This window comes from Eretmochelys imbricata, chromosome 12 (assembly GCF_965152235.1).
Source record: "Eretmochelys imbricata isolate rEreImb1 chromosome 12, rEreImb1.hap1, whole genome shotgun sequence".
NCBI classification, from domain to species: Eukaryota; Metazoa; Chordata; order Testudines; family Cheloniidae; genus Eretmochelys; species Eretmochelys imbricata.
Window position 1 is genome coordinate 9,680,974 of NC_135583.1, and position 22,386 is coordinate 9,703,359.

Sequence of the window (22,386 nt, forward strand, 5' to 3'; positions counted from 1 at the left end):
AGAACATGTTAGTATTAAAGCTGAGTGGGTCTAATTTAATTTTTTTTTTAATATTTAATTTTCTTTCTTTTTGTAGGAATTCGACACAGTGCTCCTAACTTAGAAATTCTCTGACAGCTTCAGAACAAACAAACACCAAACTGGAGTTTTCAGTTGCCTAAGTGGTCCCTGGAATCATGGTTAAAGTTGCCTCACCCTCCCTCCCCCTGGGGCCAGGCACGAAATTTGCCCCCCACGCGCACAGCCCCATTGGCCTGACTGGAGTTGCCCCCTCCCCCCCCAACAGAGAAATCAAACTATGCCCCTGTGTGTGTAGGGTACAGAGCCCGCCCCGGGGGGTGTCACATGAACCCCGTCCGTGGGAGTGTCACGCAAATTCCCTCCCCTCTGAGTGGGAGGTGCATAACCCTCTCCCACCCCTTATGGGGTGTCACCCTGCCCCCATGAAGCGCTTGTTCCCGGCAGCGGGGGGGTCACACTCCCCCCGTTTCCCGTGACGCGGGGGGGGGGGCAAACGCACCCTGTGAGGGACTGATCATGGGCGAGTCGCATGATCGCCCCTCTCTGGCCGGGATCCCCCCCCTTATTTCGGGGCCAGTCCCTCTTCCCGGAGCGGAGACTCACCCGCTTCCCTCCGCTTCAACCGCTACCAACCGCTTCTCCCGTAACCATGGCGACACAACGGCGGGACCAGAAGCCCCTGCGCGGCGCGCTCGAGCAACGGCGTCCGGAGCGTCCCGCCCCCCGACCTTACCAGCAAGGAGTCAGGTGGTCGGGGAGTGGGCGGGGCCGGTGCTGGAGGAGACCAGAACGTGGGACAGCCCCGTCCCCGTCCGCCGCGCGCGCAGGTACGGGGGCGTGCGGGGAGTCAGCAGGCGCTGGGCCGAAGGGAAATGGGAGGAGGAAGGTCTGGCCAGCGTGTGGGATATGCGGGGAGTGAGGGTCCCGGGAGGCGGGATGGGGTAAGGGGTGTCTGGGCAGAGGGGAAAGAGGTCTGGCTTAGGGGGTATATGTGGAGGAGGAGGAGGAGGGTCTGGGTGAGGGGAAGGGGGGGTCTGGAGAGGGTGTGGGATATGCGGGGAGTGAGGGTCTAGGGAGGTGGGATGGGGTAAGGGGGTCTGGGCAGAGGGGAAAGGGGTCTGGCTTAGGGGATATATGTGGAGGAGGAGGGTCTGGGTGAGGGGAAGGGGGGGGTCTGGCCAGGGTGTGGGATATGTAGGGAGTGAGGGTCTAGGGAGGCGGGATGGGGTAAGGGGGGTCTGGGCAGAGGGGAAAGGGATCTGGTTTAGGGGGTATATGTGGAGGAGGAGGGTCTGGGTGAGGGGAAGGGGGGGTCTGGAGAGGGTGTGGGATATGCGGGGAGTGAGGGTCCCGGGAGGTGGGATGGGGTAAGGGGGGTCTGGGCAGAGGGGAAAGGGGTCTGGCTTAGGGGGTATATGTGGAGAAGGAGGAGGAGGAGGGTCTGGGTGAGGGGAAAGGGGGGGTCTGGCCAGGGTGTGGGATATGTGGGGAGTGAGGGTCTAGGGAGACAGGGGATTGGGTAAGGGGGTCTGGGCAGATGGGAAAGGGGTCTGGCTTAGGGAGTATATGTGGAGGAGGGTGTGGGTGAGGCGAAGGGGGTCTAAGTAGGGGGTGGGTGGGAGATGGAGTTTCCTGGACTATAAGACCAGGAGGAACCACACTGTGGTTTTCTGGTCTGACCTCTTCTAACTCAGGTCATGGATTTCCCTGAACTAATTCCTGTTTGAACTAGAGTACTGTATATCTTTTAGAAAAACATCCAACTTCGATTTAAAAGTTGCTAGTTTTGGAGAATCCACCATGACCATGGTAAATTGTTAAAAATGTACACCTTCAGATTTGTCTAGCTTCAACTTCTGGCTATTGGAGCTTGTTATTTCTTTCTCTGCTAGGGTTTCCAACCCTCCTGGTTTCACCGAGAGTCTCCCGGAATCAGGCCCTATCTCCCGGAGGCTACTGAAGCCAAACTGGGAGATTTTAGGCCCTAAAAGTCTGGGAATACAGTGGGGTTAAGGCAGGCTCCCTATGTTCCCCCTACCCCGCGTCACTCCCGAAAGCGGCTGGCACATCCCTTTGGCAGCAGCTCCTAGGTGGGGGGAGGGATGGGGACAGCGGGCTCGGGACTCTGTGCACTGCCCTGCTCTATGTGCCAACTCCACAGCTCCCATTGGCCGGGAACTGTGACCTGTGGAGGCGGTGCCTGTGAGCGCGGGCAGTGCGTGGAGACATCTCCCCTCCTCCCCCCCCCCTCCCCCCCCGCGCACACACCTAGGAGCCGCTGCCAGAGGGACATGTCAGCTGCTTCCGGGAGCGGTGCAGAGTCAGGGTAGGCAGGGAGCTTGCCTTAGCCCTGCTGTGCAGCCAACCGGGAGCCGCCTGAGGTAAGCGCCTCCTGGCTGGAGCCCACACCCTCCTGCACCCCTGCCCCAGCCCTGAGTCCTGTTCATACATCCAAGAATTGTATCAGCCCTTTTGGCCATAGTATCTCACTGCAAGCTCATGTTCAGTTGATCCTGTAAGTATGGGCTACATTCTTTGTTCCTAGATTAATGACTTTGCATTTTAATATGACCAAATGTATACTGTTTATTTTCGCCCAGTTTTCCAGCAATCCGGATCACTCTAGATCAGTGACCTGTACTCTTCATTATTTACCATGCACCCAATGTTTGTGTTATCTTTAAACTTTTTCAGTGATTTATTTCAGAGTAGCAGCCGTGTTAGTCTGTATTCGGAAAAGGAGTACTTGTGTTAGTCTCTAAGGTGCCACAAGTACTCCTTTTCTTTTTTCAATGATTTATGTTTTCTTCCAGCTCATTGATAAAAATATTAAATAGCATAGGCCCAAATTCACTGTACACACCCACACAATGATAATCCCCTTTTACGACTACATTATGAAACCTGTACTTTAGCCAGTTTTTAATCCATTTAATGTGTGTCAGGTTAATTTTGTAACATTTTAATCTTTTAATGAAAATGTCATATGGTACCAGGTCAACTGTCTTACAGAAGTCCAAGTATGTTGCAGCAATACTATTACCTTTATCAACCAAACTAGTAATTTCATTTAAAAAACCAAACAAACGATATCAAGTTAGTTTGACAGGATCTATTTTTCATAAATACATGACGAATGGCATTAATTATATTACTCTCCTTTAATTCTTTATTGTTTGAGTCCTGTATCAGCCACTCTGTTATTTTGCTCAGGATTGATATCTGGCTGACAGGCCTATGGTTACCTGAATCATCTTGTTTACCCTTTTAAAATGTTGGCACATTAGCTTTCTTCCAGTTTTCTGGAATTACCCCAATGTTCCAAGAGTTCATGAAAATTGACACACATGGTCCAGCAAACTCCTTGGCTGGCTCTTGTAAATCTCTTGGATTCAAGTTACCTGGACTTGCTGATTTTAAAATGTTTAACTTCGGTAGCTGCTGTTTAACAGCCTTCTGTGTTACTATTAGAATGGAAAGTGTTTTTGTATCTTATAAGATAACTACATTATCTCTGTTTTTTACCCCAAATACAGAACAGAAATATTTATTGAACTTTCTGCATTATTATTGAAGGCTCTATCATTTCCATCTAGTAATGGACTGATACCATTGTTAGGATTCTTTTTGTCCCTAATCTTAAAAATACCACCCGCTCCTTCTTATTTTCCTTAACTCTACTTTCCACAGATTGTTCCTTGTTTCTTTCAGCTTCCCTTATCAACGTTCTACAATTCCTGGTTTCTGATTTAATCAACCTCCCCTTCAATTTGTTATATTGTTTTATTTGTTACAGCTGCCTTTACTTCCCCTCTAAGCCAAGTGTTTTTTATCCAGTACAATCTTCTTTCTCAATTGTGTGACTGTGGCTTTTTGGGTCTCCAGTAAAATGTTCTTGAACAATTTCCAATTATTCACATTTTTCTGTTTAAATGTCATTTGGCTCATAATAGTTTTCGTTTTATGAAATTAGTCCTTATAAAGCACCAAGTATATGTATTACTGGTTTGAATTTCATTTGGTTTGCACATAACAAATGTGATCACTTGTATCTAAGCTACCCCAAAATTTTAGTTCTGTGATCAGTTCCTTTTTCTATCAAGAGAAGATCTAATATTGAATTCCCCCATGTTGGTTGTAATGCTTTTGAGATAGGAAATTGTTGTCTCAGTTTTGAAATACTGAGGATGTTTTAGTACTGGCAGCATATGAAACCTCCAGTGTCTGTTGCTCAGATTGAAGTCCCCCATGGTCATGCAGCTTTCTTTCTATATGTTCCTAAGGAGCTGGTCATCCTGTTCAAATCTAAGGGTGGTTTGTGGCAGATACTGACTGTTACCCTATCTTGTGCTTTATCTGTCAGGACAGGGGTTCTCAGACTTTTGTACTGGTGACCCCTTTCACACAGAGAGCCTCTGAGTGCGATCTCCACCCCCTTATACATTAAAAATATTTTTTATATATTTAACACCATTATAAATGCTGGAGGCAAAGTGGGGTTTGGGGTGGAGGCTGACAGGTTGTGAATGCTGTAATAACCTCATGACCCCCTGAGGGGTCCCAACCCCCAGTTTGAGAACCCTTGTGTTAGGACACTGATCCATAAGCATTCAAAATCATTTTCTTCGAAGTTGTCAGTGACTTAGAAGCAGGTAATGTCATTTTTGACATGGAGTGTTATTTCCCTTCCCCTTTTGCCCACTCAATCCTGAATAATTAGGTTATAACCTTGATGGTTCTGGACACAGGTGGGGAGAGGAGGTCTGGGTGAGAGGAGAACATATATTACAGCATTCTACAGTCACTACTTCTTGGTAATTGCTTTGCCTCATTCAGGTTGGATGGCTTCGTGAATGAAGCAGAGATGCATTCATTGAACAGGAAAGATACATTATTATTTTAATGCATTACTGTATCAGTATATTTCATTTATTAAAATATTTAAAAATAAGTAGATAATTTTCCCAGTGGGAATTAATATTTTAAAAATTCTTTGAAAGCAATTGTTTTCCTCTTTGTTTCTATTTTTAATAAGCTGTTTAAAAGTAAGTGCTGTAACTCTTTCTCATTCACTGTGCATCATGCATCTTGTGTGCTGAATAAGGAATTGATAATTCTGAATTAATAGTATGTGATTAACAACTGCCTCCTAATCCACATGTAGCATATGGGGGAACTGGGAAGCACAGATAAAGAACCAATTTCAGCCTCGCAGAGTTAAGCCTATGTGTGTGATAATAATTGGGCTTTTCTTGGCTTTTGAGCGCTTGACTGTGCTTTGCATGAAGTATTTGTATAATTCAGATACTGGGTGCTGCACTAAACATGAGTTAGTGTTTTGCTTGACAAAGATGGACTTGCATACCTTTTTTTATACAAGTAAGCACGTGCATAAGTGCTTTACTGAATTGGAGCCTTAGTGTCCAGTGGGTAGAGCACTGGATTGGAAGCCCAGGAGATGACTTTCTGCTTCATTTTTCCCATCTGCCAAACCGGGATTGAGATACTCTTCCCCACTTCATAAATTACTTCCGTGCCCATGGATGAAAATGGTATAAATACTTTGCTCTTTCCATATAGCACTAAGTCTTATTGTTAGTATTAAACAAATAATGATAATCTGTTTGTTGATAATTTCTTAACATTCATAATCATTGTGTATTGACTGCTCAAAATGTTTAGGAACCATAACAAAATTGTTATACCCATGTTCTTGATATTTGTAATGTATAGTTGACTTAAGTAGGATTTTTGTCTCTTGAATTCTCATTTTTCTCTATAAAAAGAATGAACATCATTCTCTGTTTGTCCCTACTGTCATGATGCTCACAAATGTCATCTCCATCGTTGGAAAAACAAAACAAAAGCGAGCATTTTGTTTTCCATAGCAAAAAAATGTAATGGGACAAATTTAGAGTGGCTGGAAAAAGGTATAATTCAATTGAAGTCTCTGAAATTACTCTGGCTTTCAGTAGGGATAAATATGCCCCAGTGTTACCTTGCGACTGACGCTTCTATCGTGGGCTTACCCCTTTTATATCCAGGTCCTTTTAAGGTATCTACGTCAATGGTAATATAAATACTATTTTTCCCCAGAAGAAATCAGGGTGGGGAGAATCCCCATTGAACTATGGTTGGGTCCTAGTCTTAAAATCTTTAAGTAATATCAGGTTTCATAGTGGTAGCCGTGTAGTCTGTGTCAGCAAAAAGAACGAGGAGTACTTGTGGCACCTTAGAGACTAACAAATTTATTTGGGCATAAGCTTTCGTGGGCTAAAACCCACTTGATCACGAAAGCTTATGCCCAAATAAATTTGTTAGTCTCTAAGGTGCCACAAGTACTCCTTGTTCTTTTCTCAAGTAATATCAGTGTATTGTACAATGGTTACACTGCAAACATAATTTTGCAGCTTACCTTTTTTATAGCATATGCAGGATTTAGATATGTCAGACCTGCTGCTCCTCTTTAAAAGCTGAACATCTGAAAACCTGGATTTTGGATCTTTGACCTGTAGTTTGCCAGTGATGCTCTTGATACACTTGCCAGGCATTGTGAGAATCCACTATCCAGGTTTTACTCTGATCTTGAAGCTTCTCACGCTGAAACTATTAAAGCAATGAGCAGAACTTAGGAGAGGATTTGCTTCTTGGTTTATTATTTAAATGCCTTCAAAAGTATAACCAGAAACCTTGGACTAGTTTTTCACACTGTGTGTAAAATTCATGGGTTTCTTGACTTGTGTTCTGATGTAATGTCTGGACTTATCAGGTAAGAAAAAAGCCTATTAAAAATAAAGTGAATATGTTTATGCCACCTACAATCGGCCTCTTTTTGGAAGGAATTATTAATGGGAGGCATTTGTTTTTAAATAATTTAGGGGTAAAAATTCTGCAAGGTAGGAAACTGACAGGGTCAAAAAGCGTAGAATAGAAAAGTATTGATATGAGAAAATGGCCTTGAGCAGGGGTTCTCAAACTGGGGTTTGGGACCCCTCAGGGAGTCGTGATGTTATTACATGGGGGGTTACGAGCTGTCAACCTCCACCCCAACCCTGCTTTGCCTCCAGCATTTATAATGGTGTTAAATATATAAAAAAGTGTTTTTAATGTATAAGGGGGATTGCACTCAGAGGCTTGCTGTGTGAAAGGGGTCACCAGTATAAAAGTTTGAGAACCACCGACCTAAAGAGAGCATAGGGTTAGCAAAGGGAAATCATTCAGAGTGAAAAGGGGGATACTTTTTTTGGGGTGGGGGGAGGGGAAGGGGGTTTGTACGTAAATGGCCTTGACTTACACAAGTGAATAAATAGAGAGAAGCAGAGAAACTAATATTCCAGAGAGAGTGCTGTGTGAATTTCAGTGTAAATTGAGTGATTGATGAGGGAACCAAAAGTAGGCATATGGTCAGATTCATTCCTGCTGTGATCAACTGGGGGGTGATTCAACCAGAGAGAACAGGTGGTAGTATTGCTCCCTCGCAGTTGCCACTGGGAAAAGGCAGCTCTGAATTATGTCAGGAACCCTGCTGGTGTAGGATGCTCTGGATCAACACATCTCCTAGCTGCTCTGACCCTGCATCCTCTTCAACCAGTGCTACCCACCTGCAGCCCCCTACCATTCTGTGTGCTGCCAGAGATCTCCATCTGCTTCTGCCAGCAAAGACCTTGAGTTGACTTAGCCGATAGCCTACAAGGAAGAATAATACAGAGAAGCCAAGAGAAATTTCGGGAGGTGTTTCAGTAGTGCATTAAATGTGTGTGTACAACGTCTTAAAGCAGCAAAGCAAGCAAGCAGAATTTTGGGATATAATATATGCACGCAAGGTTGCAAATGGGCTGGAAGATAAAATAGAGAGTTGTGGGCAAAAGACATGGGGGTACAGATGGCGACTGGAGTGGTGAGGGAGAAGAAACATGGCCAATTTTGAAGCAAGATTATCTGATTTGCAATGAGTGTAGCATTGACTGTCCCAGGATATTTTCCTGGAAGCTTTCCATCTTATTCAAAACGTGATGGTGCTTTACTGAACTCATAAGGCACAAGAGTGTGCGTATGCAGGGAATAGATCTTGTGTGCATCAGGCTGGAAGTAAATTTCTTTATTTATATTGGTCATGGCAATCTTGCCACTTGCTAACTGAGGAGCATTACATTAGATTCTGCTACATTACTTTTCTGGGCTCATCTCCATTTAATAGCTAATACAGCTGTAGGGCATCCCAAGTAGTAAATTCAGGCTGTAATGCCAAGATATGTTGCTTCTGATCTCAAAGATTAAAAATACGTCTATATGCCCTCTCAAAGCTGCAGTAACATTATAGTTGCATTTAGGCAAGTTCAGCTGACCCAGTCATAACATATGGAAGAACGAATGAAATCCCAGGAAGAGATGAGAGACCCAGCATTTCTGTGATACTCCTTTTAAGCCATGGATGTGAGAGTATCTAGCTGTTACATTTCTAGATTTAAAATCTGTTATACTTTAATATAATTTATATAAAACCTGCACTGTGCAGAATCCATCCTCTGGTTACTCATATTTTCTATCTGATTTGTATTTTATGTTTCTATAAATTGTGAGTTCCTTGGCCCAGTGACTCTGTGGCTCTGTGTTTTCTGTAGAGTAATAACATGAAACACAGTAATGAGCAACAGGTTTCAGAGTAACAGCCATGTTAGTCTGTCTTTGCAAAAAGAAAAGGAGTACTGGTGGCACCTTAGAGACTAACCAATTTATTTGAGCATGAGTTTTCGTGAGCTACAGCTCACTTCATCGGATGCATCCGATGAAGTGAGCTGTAGCTCACGAAAACTCATGGTCAGATAAATTGGTTAGTCTCTAAGGTGCCACAAGTCCTCCTTTTCTTTTAGTAATAAGCAACAGTGTCTTGTGTATAGATAAGGAGTGATGACAGCTGGATAATTTACAAACATGAAGATAAAATAGAAGCAGTTTATCCTGAATATAGTTACTCAGGAGGTAATTGTTAAAATAGATCAAAATGTGAATATCCGTGATTGAAATAAAGATAGAACCACCCACATTTAAAAAGAGAATTAAGGAGTTTTGACCATTTACTATTTTTAATACATCTCAAATATTTCATCATAAACTCCCCTCTCTTGTCCTCCATATCCTCTCTAACTTCTCCTTTGGTTTCCTCTTACTCCCGGTTTTCACCATCTCTCATGCAGCCCCCTTTCCTGCACACCAAGCAACTTCCTTCATCGCTTTAAATCCTATTTTTGTAATCTTCTATTATTAATCTCTTCCACAATGGTTCTTCTGTGTGTACTTGTGCTGTATTCAGTATTGTATTTGTTTAAATTAGAGTGTACCCCTTCAGGACAGGGACCTAAGCCTTCTGTGTGTCCTGGACAGTGTCATGCACACTTACAGTGCTCTATGAATAAGAAATGAAAATGTCCCACCATGGAAGTTGAGACCTGTCAGGTTAGTTCTGGGATTACTTTCCAGTGCATTCGCAGTAGATGCATGCTTGTATAGTCTGCTGTCCTCAGCAGTTCACCAGAGTCTGCATTTGGCAGCCTTCTGGACCTGGTGTAAGAGCTATTAGGTTGGGCAGGCTTTGGTAGAGTTTTATGGTGAATTTTGTTAATAAACAGGTTCTCTTATATTTTATTGATCTTGAATTTTTTTCTCTTAAAATGAGGTTCCCAGATGCATTTTGTACTGAGAGCTTCATGCATGCATTAGATTAAAGGGGCACTTTTAGGTCAGTTAAGGACCAGATTTTTTTTTAAGCCAATGTATTGTTTTTCCCAGTCCCTTAATCCTTCCCATCTGCAGTGAAAAAGGGTTGCCACCTCTGAGTACAAAAAAAAGGACAGCCAGGATGATCCCGAGCCCATAAAACTGGACAGCTGCCAATTTATGCTAAGCCCCCTTACAGGTTTCTTGGGACAACTACCTCAAAAAAGGGACGATCCTGGGAAAACCTGGACAGGTGGCAACCGTAACTGGGAGTAAATTTTTTTGTCTTTGATGTTCAATGCCAGTAAAACATTCATGTTCCTCATGCAGACTTCAGCATGTTTAACACTATTCAAAAGGGGCTAATCCTTCAGTCATTCCTGAAGTTGTTTTAACATGTTTTGTTGAAAGCACCACCACAGATTGGTCCCTAAAACTGGAAGTTTATCTTATTAGTTTTGCCACTGCCTTTATGAACTCAATTTAAAATTAAAATGATTTTGCTTTTCAGTTAGAGCCCCTCACATCTGATAGAAGATATTCCTTCTCCTTAAAAATGTGAAGTTAATTTCAGTTTTCAGATTTAAATGAATGCAAAGTATATTTTACTTAGTTCGGAAAAAATAAATTCAGACTCTTACAGGCACTTGAGATTTTTATGACTTCAAAGAATTATCATTTATTTCATAATGGCCAGAAGTGCAGTGGATGATTTGGAGAACAAATGGAAGGATAAGGTCCCTGCCCTGAAGAACTTACAAATTTATAATAGATATGATATGGTGAGTGTGGGTACAAATAATAGGGATGGGAAGGACAAAGGTTAACAGGCAAACTAGCCACGTTATTTCTCCTACAGGATAAGAGAGAGATTATTTCTGTTTTGAAATAGTCAGAAGGTACTTGGATGCTATGGCAGTGGGGTGATACAAGTAAATAAATCATAGAGTAACTCAGTTTAGGTATGTGTACAAACAGGTGGGAAAACCAAGTTGTTTTCTATTATTATAATTGAATCACTTGTAGCTGTTGCAGTTGAGGTAAGTTTTTAAGGCAGTATTTGAATGCAGAGAGGGTGGCGGTTTGGTGGATCAGACTTCTGAGGGCATTCTAGAAGGAAACAACCTTCATGGATTATCTGATAGGAGCATTAAATCCATGAGGGCAGTTAAAGGAATAACATCCAAGTTAAAAACCTCCCTTCTGTCTGTATTACTTATTTCTATTACAGGTAATGACTAAGTGAAAGAGGTTAGCATAAAAAGTGATTTTTTTCTCAGGTTTGTGTTTTACAGCACTTTGTATATAGTCAGTTTCAAATATATCTCCTGCATAGATTGTTTGCCCTCTGGTCTAGGTGAATCTCTCTCACACAGCAACATGGTATGTTAAAATATTAGGGCGGGATAAAACTTCAGACAATATATTTGTAAAACCACAAATACTGACACGATGAATCAGCAGTATGTGTAGTATATGACAGACTTCAAAATCAATTTTTGAAATGACTAGGTTGTAAATTGATGGTCACTTATAATCAGTGAAAGAGTAATTAATGGCTGCAGAATAAATAACAATAGGCTTTTGAAAAGACTCAAGTAGCTGAATTCAGCTTTTTATATGGTTACAATTCACATGCACAAAACTAAATTTCACATTAGTACTGCATGAACTTTATGTTCTTTTGGGCAACAAACTAGAATTTGAGAGAAGCATTTTGACCCACATTTCCAAGTGTTTTGTAGACAACCCAGAGTACATGCACAATTGGAGCCACTGGAGAGTTTACAAATCCCCGAATTAGTTGTGTGTACGTTGTGCGTTGGGCATGCACTTTTGAACATGTGAACCTTTATGTTGTAATGTGTTAGTTTTTGCTTATTTCTGCAGACTAAGAAGATGGACTATAGTTTGATCTAGTAAAATAAGAAATATGCTGTTCCATTTAGCTCAAAGTGGTGATAATTTTTCACATGCTGATTAAGCTTCACAATTAGTATATTTTATCCAAAAGAAGCAGATCGCAATGTGCTTTATAGACAATATATAGGTCACTAGATCCTTCACTAAAATGTAGTCATTTCGGGAGTAGGATGTGGCATAAACTTAATATTCCAAAGCTAGGAATACTGCATATTAATTTAGGAGAGAAAGGGAAGAATATCTTCAACTGAAACAATAGGAGAAACATAGATCTGTCAGAACAGAATGGCCAGAGTTGGAGTTTAGTTGGGACAGACAGTCCTTTTTATTACTCCCCCCCCCCCCCCCCCCCCGGCCAATACTGTACTTTATGACTGTAACTATAGGTTTTCAGAAGCTTGCTTTTTTGTTCACCCTGTGTGTCTGACCAGTAGAACTATATTAATCTCGTAGCTTTTCTTCATGATCATGTTGAAGTCATTGACAAAACAAGCAATGAATTCTATTAGATTGTATGTGGGCTGCACTTTCTACAGTATTTTGTGTATCCAGGCTACAGTATAAGCATCCCACAATTAGTAAGTAACTATACAAACACTGAGCTGTGCATGTCTTTAATTAATGGAGAGGAGTGGTTCCCATAAACTTCTTTATTCTGTTATAGAATTCTAACTCCCTGTTTCTAATCCTAATCTCTTGCCAGTTCCTATGTGTTGCAATCACAGCAGCAGAGAACAATAATGTTCATATCAAAACATTTTACAAGGACTTGTAGGAGTGGAAAATGTAGAATATGTTGCAACTATATGCTGTATGTAGCATCTTTAGGCTTGGAAAGATTAGATTTTTATCGGTAAATGTGGGCATTGATTTCACCACACACGCGCTGACTAAACAGTATTTCTGTAGATACTTTGCTTATCTTTAAATTTCAATTAAGATAAATTCTTCTTGAGAACTTGTTAGAGGCTGTTATTAAATAATTGTCTGACACCCCAACACTTTCCTGCAACTGTGCAAATATAAATAGATGATAAAAAAAGCTTTAAACCCCAAATTTTGTGAAACTATGAACATGTAAATTGATAAAAATAGAAAAAAGCTTAAAAATAAACATAGATATTATCTGTCAAAATTAGAAAAAAAAATTTAATTCTGCCAAGCCTGAATATCTCCCATGCCCAAATGCTTCAGAGGAGTAAATAATACAATTACAGAGATAAATCCGAAACAAAAGCAGAGAGGAAATTAAATAATACATAGGAGGGATGAAAGTGATCTTTTCACCTGAGATTTGAAAACAAATGGAAAGCCAAATGTGGAGGTGGGGAGGAGATAGATAAAGGGAAACAATGTTAGGTAGTTGGAGTAGCAAAGCAGAAGGATTTTGCACCAACCGTGGTGAAATTCGTGGGGGGCTGGGACAGAAAGAAGAGAGAGGTGCTGAATAAGCAGAAGCAGGCATGAAGAAATGAGCATGAGGCCAGTGCAAGGCCATGTAGTGTCTTCAAAACAAGGACTGCAGTTTTGATCTTGGAGGTAATAGGGAATTAGAGGTGTTGTAGAGTATTGCCCATGTGTGGGAACATGCAGTAGGACGGGTGAAATCATCATTCACATGACAGTCTGGAGATAGGACTTGAGGCACCAAGAATCTAGAACTGTAGGGCTGGAAGGGATGAAGTCTAGCCCTCTGTCCTGAGGCAGGACCAAGTAAACATAGACCATCACTGATAGGTATTTGTCCAACCTGTTCTTAAAAACCTCCAATGATGGGGATTCCACAACCTCCCCTGGCAGGCGTTTCCAGTGCTTAACCACCCTTATCATTAGAAAGATTTTCCAAATATCTAACCAAAATCTTCCTTGCTTCAGATTAAGCGCCTTACCTTCACTAGGCATGGAGAACAATGATCAACATCCTCTTTGTAACTGGCTGTTATCAGGTCCCTCATTAGTCGTCTTATCTCAAGACTAAATACACACAGACTTTTTACCTTTCCTAATAGGTCAGGTTTTCTAAACCTTTTTCATTTTTGCCGCTGTCTGGTGAAGAGTTGCAATAAAGAAGCAAAGAAAAGATGAACTATGGATTAGGATTTTAAGTAGGGTGGATTTGAAGCAATCATATTTTGTGGGGAGGTGGTGATAAATTGACTTACATTAAGGGAAAAGGAAAGTCAGTCTGCTGCTGCTAACAGTGGAGTTTCCAAATGTTAGACAGTTGCATGGTTCTGTGTTGGTGTCCTGACTTCCTTCCATCTTGAAATTTTACTAAACATCAGTACAAAAAGAGTAAAATTCCACCTCATTTCAATCAGATTATTCTCTGTTCTAAAGCTATGGTCAGTTTAATATTTGTGTTCTGCTAAACAGAGGGGTTTTAATAATCGCCTATATATCACCTGTGTTTTCTTTTTTAGATTTCTGATTGCCATGGCTGCAGTTGACAGTTTCTACCTTTTGTACCGGGAGATTGGTCGTTCTTGCCATTGTTATGTGGAGGCACTGGCTTTAGTTGGAGCCTGGTATACGGCCAGAAAATGCTTCACTCTCGTATGTGATTCTTACAGCTTGATCAGACTGCATTTCATTCCCAAGCTGGTGAGCAGGGCTGATTTGGTCAAGCAGTATGGAAGATGGGCTGTAGTCACTGGTAAGAGAACGTTGTTTTCATCTGTATTTTATTTGAAAGATACTTTCCTCCTCCTTGCGCTTAGTTATTATCTACCCTTTGGCGATACATGTACTATATTTTGTGGAGCTATTTTTCAGATGAATCTGGACCTTTCATAGTAAATACTGGCCTTGAAATAACAGCATTGACAATTAAACTCTCCAGCACTTTTCATCCCTTTTAAACAGAGGATCCAGTCTCTCAGTGTTTAGGGGCGTCCTACTGACTTCAGTTGTGCTCTTACAATCTGACACCACCTCTTTCCATGCAAATATTACTGAATTCTGCCATTCTTTTTCCTTTACTTAGCCACTCTGCTGCTTCTGCATGTCTGATCAGACTCATCAGCCATTGACATCTAAGAAGATGAGCAGAGACCACTAGTTGAAAAGTGACTATTGAAGTAGCAGAATGGCAGGCAGATATGTACCCACTATCTTGTTCATACTCCTTGTATAACGACTTACACAACGCACTCAGATTTGGCGCAGGGTAAAATTTGCACCTCTGACATATTCTCTTCACCAAACTTGCCTCAGTCTTCTAGTCCTGTATTCTAAACCCTACACCACTATGTTACTTTCTACTGTAGGTAGCACAGCTGGTATTGGAAAAGCCTATGCAGAGGAACTGGCAAGCCGTGGCATCAACATTATCTTAATCAGCCGGAGCAAAGAGAAGCTGGAGGCCGTAGCTAAAGACATAGCCGAAACCTATAAAGTTGAAACTGCTGTTATAGTAGCAGATTTCAGCAAAGGTCGTGAGGTTTACTCTTCCATTAAGGAAGCCCTAAGAGACCAAGACATTGGGATTTTGGTGAATAATGTAGGAGTGTTTTATTCCTACCCGGAATATTTTACCAGGTTGTCTGAGGACAAAGTATGGGAAATTGTCAATGTAAATATTGCTGCTGCTAACATGATGGTGCATATAGTGCTGCCAGGAATGGTACAGAGGAAAAGAGGTGCGATTGTGAATGTTTCTTCTGGATCCTGCTGCAAACCCACACCACAGATGGCAGCGTATTCAGCCTCCAAGGTAAGCCAGGGGGCAGAATGTGCTTCACCCTACCGTGTCAGTTGGGAGCTTCACTAGCTCATGCAGAGGGGCATGAGTCTATTTATTTGTATTGTGGTAGTGCTTCAGAGCTTCAGTCGTGGATCAGGGCACCATTTGGTAAACGCTATACAAAAAATGGCTTCACCTGTTGGTCCATTTAGAGTGGCTGGTGTTACAAATGACGCTAGCCTGAGCCTTCTGCAGCACAAGGCCTGGGCCTTGTCTCTACACAGGGATGCAAAAGAGAGGGAAGGCTCTGGACTTCATTCTTTGCCTCTCCCCTCTAGGCACCCACACAGGGCAAGTCCCAGATCATTTCAGATGTTTTAAGATATATTCTACCTAACTAAAACATAAGAGACTCTAAGGTTCTTCTCATATAATGCTTATTTTTTAAGAAGCAAAGTGTTCCCAGTAATTTGCTGTGGATTACAGTAAACTAGTAAACCTCTAAAAGAAGTTTAGCATAGCTACTTGCTGGTAGTTTTTGTTGTTGTTAAATTAATCTTTTATTAAATGTTACTTTCAGAACAGTAAAGTGCTATTTTTTGCAAAATTTAGAGAAAAGGATGTGCCTTAATGTCTCACTTACCTAGATGTGGAATTTCATATATTAATATTACAGTACTGCCTACAAGTTTTAGAAGTGACCCAAATCTTTGTGATAGCAGTAGAACTAGTATCAGAGACTTCCTGCCTCCTCCATACAAGATCCCATGAAGGGGTAGGATTACTAAAGCCCCATTCCTGTAATACTTTAAGCATGTGAGTAATCCCACTGACTTCAGTTGAACTACTAACAGGCTAAGTGTTTGGAGGATCAGGGCCAAGGCTGCCAGGAAATAGAGAAGCACTAGTGGGGCTGTGGACATTGCAGGTTCAGTTTCTGCTTCAGGCAAATTATTTTTATTTTTAAAGTTTGTGGGGGGGTTGTTTTTAATGTTTAGTTTGTTTCCCCTCCCCACAAGCAGAGTGAGTTTGGGAAGGGAAGATGACTACCTTCTTCCCACTACGCCCCATAAGCAATTGTGGGAGAGAATCCCATGAGTCATCATCCAGCAGTGGAGCAATGCAGGAAGGACGTGCAAGTGTGGCAATCCAGGATCGTACTGGCTGGCCACTAAGTTACCAGAACTGCACTGATGTCGCAGGCATCTGACTAACCATTTACCATGGTAGCACTGCAGCATACAACGTTACAGCAATGTTACTACTATGAGAAGAGTGTGCCAAACTTATTTATTGTGCTGTGCTTGATCTCCATAATCCCCGCTATCAGGTTTATGATGCCAAAGGTTAGTTTTTAAATCGGGGAGTTAAATGAGCTGAGGAAGGTGTTTGGGCCATACCCATACATTTAGGCCTTAATTCTGTAAACATGCATGTGTGTAATTTTACACATGAGTACTTGTTAGCTTCAGTGAGAATACGTGCATATGAAAAGTTAAGCACATGTATAATATTTGCAGGAGCAGGACCTAAATGACTACACACAGTGCTGGCTAATGCACCAAGTAAACTGGGGAGGGAGGGGGAGGTATTAAAGAAAAAATGTTTCACTTGTAAGTTCAGGTAGGGTTTGCAACAATAGTAGGCTTCAATACAACAAAAAATCAGCCAGAAGTAAGTGTCTTTAAAATTGACATACCTTTAAACTAATTAACTGGATCTCCTACAATTTGCTGAAAAAACCAAACAGATGCTGAAAACGGGGAACCATGGTCATGCTATAAAAACATATTTTGGGGTTTTTTTCTAGTATTTGTCAAAATATGCAGGTTTTTTTATAACCCTTTTGTCAGAATAGTAGTATAATTTCCAAGATAATAGTTTTAATAATACTTTACACCAAGACTTTATTCCCCCTCTCCCCCATGCAAAACTGAGGAATCCTAATTTTCTGCTTATATCTTACCAGGCCTACTTGGACCACTTCAGTAGAGCACTACATTACGAATATGCTTCAAAAGGAATCTTTATTCAGAGTTTAATCCCATTCTTCATCTCCACAAAAATGACACAATTTGGTGATCACATTCTGTCAAACAAGTTTTTGTTTGTGCCTTCAGCTAAAGTATATGCACGTCATGCTGTTTCCACCCTTGGGATATCCAGAAGGACTACAGGATACTGGATCCATTCTATTCAGGTAACAATTAATCCAACTAGTTTACATTAGTAAATCTCATTACCTTTTCAAAGGGGGAAATTTAATCTTTTGGCTTCCATTGATTTTCATGGGAGTTGAGAAGCTAAAACAAGTGCAACGTTTTGGACATTTCTTTCTAATCTGCAGCACAAACCAGTCAACCTAAACTAGGGTGACCAAATGTCCCATTTTAAAGGGGCAGTCCAGTTTTTGGGGATTTTTCTTAAACAGGCGCCTATTATCCCCAACCCCTGTCCTGTTTTTTCACAGTTGCTATATGGTCACCCTAACCTAAACCAGAGGCACTGCTCCATATTTCTTGACCGCTTCCATGTTTAATCAAATTATGACTGGACTACGTATTTTGCTTTAGGAGGAGAGGGAGAATCTGATTGCTACTTTTAATTTGCAGCCCAAATTTTTAAAAAATTACATTCAAAAACACATAAAGGGTTACCAAATGAAATTAATAGACAGCAGGTTTAAATCAAACAAAAGGAAGTATTTTTTTCATATAAAACACAGTCAGTCTGCGGAACTCCTTGCCAGAGGATATTGTAAAAGCCAAGACTATAACAGGGTTCAAAAAAGCACTAGATAAGTTCATGGAGGATAGGTCCATCAATGGCTATTAGCTAGGATGGGCAGGAATGGTGTCCCTAGCCTCTGTTTGCCAGAAGCTGGGAATGGTTGACAGGGGATGGATCACTTGATGATTACCTGTTCTGTTCATTCCCTCTGGGGCACCTGGCATTGGCCACTGTTGGAAGACAGGATACTGGGCTAGATGGATCGTTGGTCTGACCCACTGTGGCCATTCTTACGTAACATCTTGCACCTCTTTTAACTTGAATATGTCTGTTCTAACTGCATGCTCTTCACAGTTCAATAACTGTTTTCATTGAAATACACTTAAAATTTCCTGAAAATATTTGTGTTTTAAAAAATTGTTACAAAATCTACATCTTTAGCCACAACTACCTGAAAATGTGTCTCCGTTTAATGTAGATTTCCTTTATTGCACAGTATCTGCCCAGAACCTCACTTTGCAAAGGGATTGGTGTGAGCACTAATGACACCTGCTGGCTAATTTGGATCATTTTGTGAAGTGGGAAAGGAGGGACGTAAGGGGTGGAGATTAGGAAAAAATGAAGGCGAGAGCATGGAGTTAGTTGTTTATTCATAAAGATATATTTGCAGAACCTGATCTTACACCTGTATGAGTAAGGTGGTTCTAAGGTGCATAACATATTTAGTTACAGCATTTGTTTTTTAATTTTAATTGTCATATACTGTATTTTGTCCTATTTAATGTAAAATAATAAGTGTTGATCAGAAAAGGAGTGGGATTTCCATGGTAGTTTAAAAAACTGCAACTGAGAACAGATCCTTTAACCTTTTCCCTCTCTCTTTTGTAGTTTCTGCTTGCACAGTACATACCAGAATGGTTCTGGGTTTGGGGAATGCAGATTCTCAACAGTGCTCTACGTCGGGATGCCGTATCCCACAGAATATATTAGGAATGTCATCTAGGAAATAGCCAATGTGCTAAACTACTGCAGTAACCTAATTTGAGCACTGGAAGAACCCTTTTAGAAAAAACAAAGTTTGCTAGTATGTTTTCATCACAAACAATATACGTATCATAGTTACCAGAAAAGTCTGGATCCTGCCCCTCTCTTTGTACTACTGGGCTCAGAGCAAAAGCTAAGCAGGACATAACTGATTTTTGTCGAGTTTAGTTTAGATAGCTAAATCTCTGAGTTTCTCATGTAACTGAATGAGAGTGGGCAGTGTGCTGATCCTGCATGGAATTGACTGGCTTCTGTATGGAAATCCTAATAATATGAATGGGAATTTAGGTAGCCTGGTGTTTTGCAGGATTGGCACTGGAAGAGGTGAAGGGGATCCCAAATCATGTTGTGTTATAAAGACAATCTCAGATTTTAGATGAACTAAATCTCTCTACAGTGGACTATCTTGTGTTGGTTTTCCAGTCTTGTCATTGCAGGTGTTACGCTGAAAAATGTATAAGGTTACTTTTCAAAACTGGGAAAAGGGTAGGATGCATTTAAGCCTTTTTAGTTAATTCTTTTGTTCGTGTGCCAGAGCAGAAATAAAGTTCAAATAAAAATGTTGCTTGCTTTCCTGTACCAAGTGTGAAAGATTTTGATCCAATTTTCAAGAGGATACTCCATTCATAATCTGTGATGTCTGAAGAATTTAATCAGATACTTAAACTATTTTAAAAAGTCCGATTTAAGGTGGAGTGTTGAGTTTTTAAAATATATTTAGGTCGTCTTTCTTCTGTAAGTGAAAACCCTATTTAATTTTGTAACATTTGCTTTTATGCAGCTAGTAGCATTTTTTATTACTTTCTGTCCACCTTGTTGTCATACACTATGGTGTTAATACTCACCGCAAAAGCTAAATTTTCTGGGAGTCAAATGTGCTAATTTGTTGTTGTCTAGATATAAATCCCATATTAAACCAGAATCTGAATTGTGCACAGTAGATTTATCACTCAGTTTTCAATGTAATATCATTAGGATTCTGTATTACCACTCCCTTAACTGTTACAGTGAGACCATTAAAAATATAGAATAATGATGTAGAAGGAACTTCATGTAGTATCTGGTAGAGCAGTGGATATCTTCTAATTTGTGTTAATAGATCTGCTACCCATGATGACATGATTTGCCCTGTATTCAATGCCAACCTCTTGTGTGGCATACAGGCCTAAAGAGCAGCACGAACAATGTACAGCTCCACTGTGGGAGGGAGGGAGGCAGGCAGGCCATGCAGGAGTACTCTGCACCTCTTGGACAGCAGAGCAGTGCTTCATGGCAGCAACATGGGGGGAGAGAGAGAGTTCACATGGGTCCAAGAACTACATCTATCCATTGCCCAGAACCCCACGGTGGAGGGCATATAGCAGGTTATAGCCTCTGATAGAGCCCAGATGATGCAGTTGTGGCTGCAAAATAGAACTGGCTCCTTCATGCCCGCTGTGGGTTGGGAAAGTAGGATTCTCCCCCACCACCCAACTCCACTTACCGTAGGTGCACTGTGCAAAGCCTGAATATTTACTTTGTATAGGGGGATTAGAATTCAGCCCCAGTTGAATAAAGGATGGGTGCTGATGCGACTAATTACAAATCTGTTACAAGGTGGCTAATTCTAAAACATATCTTGTGGTATTTTTGGTCAGATCCCTTTAAAATCCAATATACAGACAGTTCATACTGTGAAACCTCACACAGGTTTTTATGAAGTGCTTTATGACTCAGTATATTTGCAATGCTAATTTAGTGATTGGCTGACTGAGTTACTGCCAAGAGTGAAATTCAGTTGGCTCTAACAACTCTAATTTGTCTGTTTCATATAAGCCTATATGATTTGGGTATTGACTCGTGCTCATTAACAAGATTAATCTAGATAACTGTGGGTACATGCATAAATAGTGTACACAAACTACACCTTTAATTAAAGAAAGACAAACTTTTGTCTTCAAGAAAACACTGATAAAAGGGACTGGTTCTTCAAAAACTTTCACATGTTCAACTTTAAGCATATGAATAGGCTGATACTCAAACTATTCACATAAGTCTTGGCAGGAATTGGGGTCCTAGTCAGTGACCTGTGAATAAACAAACTCTTTTAATTTTGCCCACTCTCAAACTATATGTAAAAACATATTAAATCAGAAGTTTAACTTATGGTACTGATTTTTATAAAAGTCAAATGGCATATGCATCTAAAGGCTACAAACTTTTCAAAAGTAATTGAAATCAGGTTAAATACCACAAGTATCAATTACTAAAAAAGGAATGTGATATAAATATGTGAATGCAACATCAAATAAAGGTAGAAATTAAACAGCCAAGTCAGAGCACTTAAAAACAAAGAATTAGATATAAGTCAGAGAAACAGTAGGTTAAAGATGGACTAGGTTGCCCCCTTTTGAGACAAATTCAGTTGATCATTTGTGACATTAGTTTGCTGGTCTCTCAAGTAGCTGTTGTCTGTGTTGCAAAATAATGCACAACTTGCACTGGGATAGGACTGCGAAGAATCTTGCACTGTGCCTTTTCTAAGGTGATTTCCTGCTTTAGCTAGTGCCATCAATTTCTGACCTTCATCAGAATTAAAATCACTAAATTATTTAAAGGGGAGAGGGGTATCCACCTTTACAAGTGATAAAGTGAAATGAAAGCTTTCTAGTTAACCACACTGTATATAGTGCATCTTTGTACAGCTTTCCAAGGCACACAATGTATATTAAACTGTCTATACTGTCAAATAAAAACTGTCTAATGTGTTCATTGGCTATAATCATCTACTTTGTCATGTGACTAAAATTGCCACCGAGGAGCTCACTATTTGTGAGTAATTCCAGATCAAATGTGCTCAATTGACTGAAGAAAACACTTTTCTTCTTAACTACTACCAGTCAAGACTCATGTAGGAGCTGAAAGTTGTTTCTGTTCCCCCAGCTTGTTAATCGTTGCTAGCTTACATATAATTAGCTGATTATGTGTGAACGGCAGTAGAATCTAGCTTGCTCTATTAAGGTGTATTGGAGCTGCCAGACTAACAATTAAAACATTTGTGACACACTCTGCTATGACTAAGGGTCTAAACTGCAAAATACACCACAACTGTTTGTTTATATTAGTTCCTAACTCTGCCATCAGTATTAGCAGTATCAGAGGGGCTAATTATCTGTGGATAGCCATGAATTTGCAGGGCTCTACACTGGAGGCCGGACTGAGGCTCTGAGCCAGCCAGTCTGCCCCCCAGAACCCAGTTGGAAAGAACTAGCAACTGTGGGGAGCTGCAG

The 22,386-nt window shown here is 40.9% G+C and overlaps 1 protein-coding gene across 1 annotated transcript; it reads left to right on the forward strand.

The window, feature by feature from the left end:
- The first annotated feature begins 550 nt into the window (after positions 1-550).
- On the forward strand, positions 551-21,852 carry HSDL1 (hydroxysteroid dehydrogenase like 1). Its single transcript, XM_077831120.1, is given in 6 exon segments — positions 551-572; positions 575-848; positions 14,082-14,314; positions 14,928-15,373; positions 17,313-17,543; positions 18,962-21,852. Coding segments are annotated over 6 exon segments (1,308 nt in total). The 3' UTR covers positions 19,064-21,852.
- Positions 21,853-22,386: the final 534 nt, after the last annotated feature.